This window comes from Eimeria acervulina, genomic scaffold (assembly GCF_000499425.1).
Source record: "Eimeria acervulina Houghton genomic scaffold, Eah_scaff1058, whole genome shotgun sequence".
In the NCBI taxonomy this organism is placed as follows: domain Eukaryota; phylum Apicomplexa; class Conoidasida; order Eucoccidiorida; family Eimeriidae; genus Eimeria; species Eimeria acervulina.
In genome coordinates this window covers 1-7500 of record NW_013549450.1, presented here as the reverse complement: position 1 = coordinate 7500, position 7500 = coordinate 1, and the positions used below count along the sequence as shown (strand labels likewise).

Genomic DNA, 7500 nt, shown 5'->3' with positions numbered 1-7500 from the left:
GGGGCCCCTAAACCCTCAGGGGTCGCTAAACCTATAAGGGCCCCTAAATACAACAGAGGGGGAGGGCCCCCCAGGGGCCCTTCTGTGATGGAGCAGCAAGAAGGCATTGCTTGCTGCGAGTGTGTTTCTGTCTTAGTCCCTCTGTCTCCTTTTGTTTATTATTACTGTCTCCTTTTGTTTATTATTAGTGTCTCCTTTTGTTTATTGTTAGTGTCTCCTTTTGTTTGCTATTATTGTCTCCTTTTTAGTCTCTGTCTCTATCTTCTGTCTCCTTTGTTTGTCTGTGGTTGCTGCCCTCTCCTCTGGTCTGTATGCCTTAATTCGGTTGCAGCAGCAGCAGCAGCAGCAGCAGCAGCAGCAGCACGTTATCTCCCCTTCAACTGTCTCCTTTTGCATCTCAGCTGTCTCTGCTGCACCTGCGTGCTGCACTGGTGCCCCCTCTGTCTCTACTCTGTTGCTGCTATCTACGGTGTGTCTCCTTTCTTATGTTCTTAAATAGACACGCAGGAAGTTGCTGCTGCTCCCCCCAAATCCTCAGCAGCAGCAGCAGCAGCATCAGAGGGAGAGAGCAGCACGAGCTCTCTCGCCTACCTCTGTGCTGCTGCTGGGCCTGAGGGGCCCGCTATTGTGTCCGCTGAAGCAGCAGCAACTGCAGCAGCAGCAACCGCAGCAACAGCGGCTGCTGCCGCTGCTGCACCCGGTAGCTCTATTGCTGCAAAACGAACGGCAACAGCAGCAGCAGCAGCAGCATGAGCATACCTGCTGCTGCTGCTGCTGCTTTATTCTTTGTAGCAAGTGGGGGCGTGCTGCAGCAGCAGCTCGCAGAAGCCAGGCTGCTGCCTAATGATAGCTATCCTTCCGAGGTAAGAGCAAGGGTCGAAGCAAGCAGCAGCAGCAGCAGCAGCAGCAGCCGCAGCAAAGCTGTAGGGGGGCCCCACAACCCCTGCGGGTGTTGTTGCTGCTGTAGAGCCTTCAAGGGGACTCCTCAGCTTAGCTAGCCCAAACGCAGTCATTTCCTGCTGCTGCTGCTGCTGCTGCTGCTGTGTTGCTGCTAACACGTAATCTGCAGGCATACCGTAGGGTAGGGGCCCCCAAAAGGGCCCCCACTCCTCACCGTAGGGGGCCCTGCAGTAATTCAAATGGTTGGCCCCAAAGGCAACAGCATGCTGCTGCTGCTGCTGCTGCTGCTGTTGCTGCTGCTGCTGCTGTTGCTGCTGCTGCTGATCTTGTGTGTGCTGCTGCGAAGCAGCCTTGTAGCCTCTAGAATCTGCTGCATCGCCAGCTGTCTCCTCAACCCTGGCAGCGCACGCAAAGGGGACTCCTGCTGCTTCCTGCTGCTGCTGCTGCTGCTGCTGTTGCTGCTGCTGCTGCTGCTGCTGGTTATACCCGGAGAAGCCTTGCTGGGCCCCCTGCCTACGGCTGTTCCTCTTGTGCGTTTCTGCTGCTAGACAAACCCCAGGACCTCCTGAGGCCCCCTCTGCGTCTGCTGCTGCTGCTGCTGCAGCAGCAGCAGCAGCAGGGGGGCCCCCCCCTTTGCGGGGGAAGGGAGCAGCCCCAGCTCCATCCATATCGCCGCGTTTGATGCTGCAGCAGCCGTTATCCGTCTGTTGCTGCTGCTGCTGCTGCTGCGGAGGCGAGGAGACAAGAAACCTGTTATCTGAGGGGCCCCTCAGCTTCTCTGCTGGCAGCACCCAAGTGCTGCAGCTTACAGGGCCGTCGGTGCTCCACACTTCGGGAGTTTGCTGCCTCTGTTTCTCCTGCTGCTGCTGCTTCTGCTGCTGCTGCTGCTGCTGCTGCTGCTTCTGCGGAGGAGGAGGCGGCGGTGGCGGTGGGTGCGTCTTCGTAGGGGCCCCTGGGGGCCCCTCTCCCTTTGAATGTAAAGAAGGGGTCTCAGCAGCTGCAGCAGAGCTAGCATGCAAATCCCCTGGTGGAGGCTTCGGTTGCTGCAGCAGCAGCTGCTGCTGCTGCTGATCGTCGAGCGAGGTAGCAGCAGCTGCTGCGGGATCACCTTCGGTGTTTCTTGCAGCAGCAAGAGCTGCTGATGCTGCTGCAGATGCTGCTGCAGATGCTGCTGAAGCATTTGCGGGACCTGTGGGCGCAGAAGCAGCGGCAGGTGCAGCAGCAGCAGCTGCTGCTGCTGCAGCAGGCGATGTCTGTGTCGATGTGCCATCGCTGGCCTTATCATTTGCAGCAGCAGCAGCACGGGCTCCTGCTGCTGTCTCTGCTGCTGCTGCTTCTGCTGCTGCTTGCATGCGAGACTCTCCCTGAAGCCCCTCACCCTGAGGGAGCCTCCTCCTCCATTCCTTTGGAGGCCGAGGCCCTCCAAACCCCTAAAAGCAGCAGCAGCAGCAGCAGCAGCAGCAGCAGCAGCAGCAGCAGCAGCAGCACAAGGAGAGAATGAAGCACAGACGTAACTTCAGTCGTAGAAGCAAATTACCAGAAGCAACAGCAACAGCAGCAGCAGCTGCTGCTGCTGCAGCAGAGAAAGAAGACCGTATGATGGGGCATAAAGCAAAGAGCAGCAACTCCTCCTAAATCTATCTGCTGCTGCATCTGCTGCTGCTGCACTAGCTGCTGTTGCTGCTGAACTCGCTCCCGCTGCACTGGACTTCTGCTTCCTCTGCTGCATCTGCTGCTGCATAATAATAATAATAATAATAATAACTTACTCCAGAGTTTGAAGCTCCTGCATTAGCACTGCGAAAGGGGCCTTGCATCCCTTTGGGGGCCCCCCTGGGGGCCCCCTGCTGCTCTTCGTCTGTCTGTCGATGTGATGAGCGCATGAAGAGCATTTGTTTAGAATTTCTTTGCTGCTGCTGGTTTAAAGAGTTGGAGACAGTACTATTAAACGGTGGAGGGGGCCCCTGAGGATGGGGGGCCCCCTTGGGGGCCCCCCCCCTGCTGTACCCTTGCCGGGGGGGCCCCCTCCTCAGCACTAACTCTTCAGGTGAATGAGCAAAGGCACAGAGAGAGCCTCTCTGACAACGCCCGACCGCAGCATAGCGGCATAAAGCAGACTTTGACGCCCTGCAGCAGCAGCAGCAACAGCAGCAGCAGCAGCAGCAGCAGGGGGTAGGGATAGAGCAGGAGGGGAATGACGGAAGAAGAAAGGGAGGGATAGGTGCAGCAGCAGCAAATGCAGCAGCAGCAGATGCAGCAAATATATATATATATACATATAGTTAGATACAAATGATGTTTCAGCAGCAGCAGCAGCAGCAGCAGATGCAGCAGCAGATGCAGCAGCAGCAGCAGCAGCAGCAAATGTTGGGGAGTATTCACGAAGACAGCAAACTGAAAAGAAGCGAAGCAAGCAGAGACAAACAACAGCAAAAGAACGAGAGGCTAAACCCACTAAACAAAACAATAATAATAATAATAACAATAATAATAATAATAAACAAAAACAAGAGATAAACAAAACCTAAAAAATAAAAATAAATAATAAAAATATATACAGACTCACCGAGGGGGGACGGGGGGAAGGGAAGACATCTCAGAGACAGCGCTGTACAGACACTGCAGCAGCAGCAGCAGCGACAAATGCTGCAGTACGAGCAGCAAATGCAGCAGCAGGAGCAGCAGCAGCAGATACAGCAGCAAGAGCAGCAGAGGCTGCTGCAGCCCAAGGCGAAGAAGGCGGAGCCGCAGACAGCAACGAAAAGACAAGACCAGACAAGACGCTAAACCCTAAACCCTAAACCCTAAACCCTAAACCCTTGCATGCAGCCGCTGTCGGCAGCGATAGAGAAGCGTTTGCAGTAGTAATAGAGGGAGGGGCCCCCTGGGGCCCCCCGCAGCAGCAGCGGGTCTCTGCTGCAGCAGCAAAGGAGACAATAAGAAGCCCCTCCTCTATAAAGGAGAAGATGTTAAGGTTTGAACAAAGCAGTAAAAGAAGCAGCAAGTTGTCTTCAACGCAGATAAAGAGAAGCCGCCTACCTCAGCAGCAGCAGAGGGGCCCCCTAAAGACGAGAAGACAGATAAGATGAAGATGAGGTATAAAAGTATATTAAAAGAACAAAAAGACAGCACAAAATATAACAGAGACAGAGAGGGGCCCCCTAAGCGAGAGAGAGAGCTTAAAGGAGCTGAGGAAGCAGCACCGGTAGCAGCAAAGGAGACAGCAGCAGCAGCAGCAATCTCAGTGTATATACTGCTTATATATCAATGCTCTTAATGTTATGCTGCTCTTTTAAACACCACCAAACGCAAACTTAAACAGCCGCACCACCGACGCCTGGCTGCTGCGGCCCAAGTACCCGTCAGCAGCAGCAGCAGCAGCAGCAGCAGCAGCAGCGGCTGCAGCTGCAGCCCCGCCCGAAGCAAGGTCCCCCTGCACGGGTAAGTAAACATCAACAATAATGAATATTTCAATCAATTGTTTTAAATTTAATAATAATTTTAAAATCCTCTTGTCTTTTCCTTCTAATTCTTTCTTTGCTGCTTGCTGCACTGTTGCAGCTGAGCGGGGTGTATTGGCAGCAGCAGCAGCAGCAGCAGCAGCAGCAGCAGCAGCAACCCTACATATTTCTACTTCGTAGGCATAAAAATATATTTTTCATTGAAATATCTTCTTTTATTAATTTATTAATTTATTTCTTTCTTTATTCACAAAGATGTCTACCCCCACCAGCCTATGAATGCTCTTCTAGACAACTAGAGAAGAGGCCCTGCTGGGGTGTATGCTGAGCTTTTAAGGTTCAATTTGTATGATTTTAATTAAATATTTCGAATATATTATTTAATTTTATTTATTTAATTCATATTTCACCTATTAAACACCGTTTTACTCCCGCAAAGGCCCGCAAACCCCCTTAGCTAATCCACCCAATAGTAAAGAGAATTGTCTTTGTGTATTCTTTATAAATAAATTTATTTACTTATTATACCTCTTAATTATCGAACTCTAGGCTTAATTACAAGGTTTATTAATTGTATTCAAGCATACAACTGCATAGGCATATATATATAGATAAATATATGTGCGTGTGTGTACTTAACAATCTGCATGATATAATATAGATATATATATATATATATATATATGTACATAGATATTGCGGGAGGGCCCCTTCAAGCTCTTTGGCTGACCCCTTTATATTAGCTGCTCCTTCGTTACAAAACAAAGCTCAAGGGGGTCCCCTTCCCTCAAGGGGCCCCAACCCCAAGGTAGGGGCCCCCAATGCTTGAAGGGGCCCCTTGCCTTGGGGGCCCCCTTGCTTAGGGGGCCCCTTGAATAGAGAAGTTATTGCAAGTGTCTCTTCAGTGTCTCCTCCGTTGCTGTTGTGTTTATAAATGAGGTGTCTCCTTAGCAAGAGTAGTTGATGCAGTAAAGGGCTCCATCAGGTGGTGCCGCTGCAGGGGCCCCACAAGCGAAGTGTCTCCTTTTAAGAGACATCTGTGCTGCTTCTGCTGCTGTTGCTGCGGTGCTGCTTTAATATTAATATCAATAGCCCAGCAGCAGCTAGTGAGGCCCCTTGTATGCAAAACAGAAACAGAGGAGAGACTGTCTCCTCTCAATAGCATGCTAAAATAAGAACAAGCTCGGGTTTGCTGCAGCAGCTGCTGCAGCTGCAGCAGCTGCTGCAGTGCCACAGAGAAGGAGACACTTCCGCCCCAGCCGCGCAGTCGTCTCCTCAGGGAGACAGTTTGTTTGTTTGTCTCCCTGCAGCAGCAGCACCACCTGCTAAGGGTTTTGCTGTTGAGATTCTGTGGAGGAGACACTTATTATTTATCTTCTGCATGTGAGGCAGCAGCACATCCTCTTAAAACCCTTATGTTAAAACCCTTATGTTGGGGGCCTTACATTTATTGCTTACGGGTAGAGAGGGGAGAAGGAGACACTTAAAGAGACAGTTGCTGAGGAGGAGACACCTCAAGAGACACCAATTGAGAAGGAGACAGCTCCAGAGATACTTAGTACACAGGGGACGCTAAAGGTGATACAGCAGCAGCAGCAGCAGCTGCTGCTGCAGCACGTCAGTGCTCGTTTGCTGCTGCTGCTGCTGCATCTTGCTCTCCTCTGTGGCTCCTGTCTCCGTGGGAGGAGCAGCAGGCTGCTGCTGCAGCTACAGCAGCAGCAGCAGGAGCTGTCTCCTTTTTCTTCTAGTCAGCAGCAAGTGAAGAATTTGTTTCTTTAGGAGACACTTCATGCGCATTGTCTCCCGGGTGTCTCCTTTCGTGTCTCTATTTGCTGCTGCTGCTGCTAGAGCCGCCTAACAGATATAGCTACACTCCTTTAAGGGTCTCCTCTGCTTCTCTGCCTCCTAAAGCAATAGCAGGAGACACTAAGCCCCTAACTACAGTATGGCAGCAAAGGCTGCTGTGCTGCTGCAAAGAGACAGGCAGGGGCTTATGAGGTGTCTCCTCTCCCCAGGTGTCTCCTAGAGACAGTTCGCTGCACTCAGGGCAGCACAAACAGCAGCTGGCTGCTGCAGCAGTTAAATGCATGCATATAGTTTTATGAAGTGTCTCCGCAGGTGTGTACTTAGGCGTGCAGCTGTTTTTGTGTATTGTGCGAGCGGGAAAGAGGAGACACCAGAAGGAGACAGCTGGTGCGCCGCTGCCTGCTGCTGCTGCTTTAATGCTGCTGCACAGTCTGCAAAGGAAGCAGCAGCAGCAGCAGCAGCAGCAGCAGCAGCAGCACGGGGGCCTGTCTGAGTAGGGGTGTATCTTCACCTCACAGCCACAACACCAACACATAACAGATACACCGCATCAATCCATGCGGCCCTTCAGGTGTCGAGTTATTATCTTCTCGGGCGTCCTGCAGCAGCAGCAGCAGCAGCATCAACAGCAGCAGCAATAGCGGAGGAGGAGGCAGGCAACAAGGCTTGAAATGGCTGCGGCAGCAGCAGCAAGGGAAGCAGCCGCAGCAGAAGCAACAGCAGCAAGTGAAGGAGCAGCAGCAGCAGCAGCAGCAGCAACAGCAAAAGCAGCAGCAGCAACTCACACAACGTGAACAACCCCGCCCCAACCAGAGACGCAGTCTCTATCAACACCTGCGAGGAGACACTGAGAAAGTGTCTCCATTAGTTCTTCTGCATTCTAAACACAAACAACAAAACAATAAAATAAATAAAATAAATAAACAAAATAAATAAAATAAATAAACAAAATAAACATAAAGGGCCCGGTAAGCAATTGCAGCAGCAGCAACGAGCAAGCAGGAGACAGAGACAGGAGACAACAGCAGCAGCAAAAGGAGACAGTAAAGAGAGAGAGACAAACAGCAGCAGCAGCAAATGAAGCCCCTTAGAGACAACAGCAGCAAAAGAGACAGAGAAGAGACAGCAGGTTAGCAAAAGAATAAAGAAGCAAGGAGACAGTCGGAGACAGAAGGAGACAGATAAATGTATGAAGATTAAAGGAGACACCAACAATCGAAGAGACAGAGACAAAAGGAGACAGCTAAAAGGAGACAGAGAAGGGACAGCATAGAGACAAAGAGACAAAAGAAAGTCAGCACTGCAAAATGCATACAAGGAGACAGAGAGACGA

The 7500-nt window shown here is 51.4% G+C and overlaps 1 protein-coding gene across 1 annotated transcript; it reads right to left on the bottom strand.

Annotated features, from left to right (window-relative positions):
• Positions 1 to 779: 779 nt before the first annotated feature.
• EAH_00054730 (hypothetical protein, conserved) lies at positions 780 to 2792 on the bottom strand (the record flags this gene model as incomplete). Its single annotated transcript, XM_013393921.1, has 2 exons — positions 780 to 2330; positions 2670 to 2792. The coding sequence occupies 2 exons, from the start codon at positions 2790 to 2792 to the stop codon at positions 780 to 782; spliced, it is 1674 nt and encodes a 557-aa protein (XP_013249375.1).
• Between the last annotated feature and the right edge of the window lie 4708 nt (positions 2793 to 7500).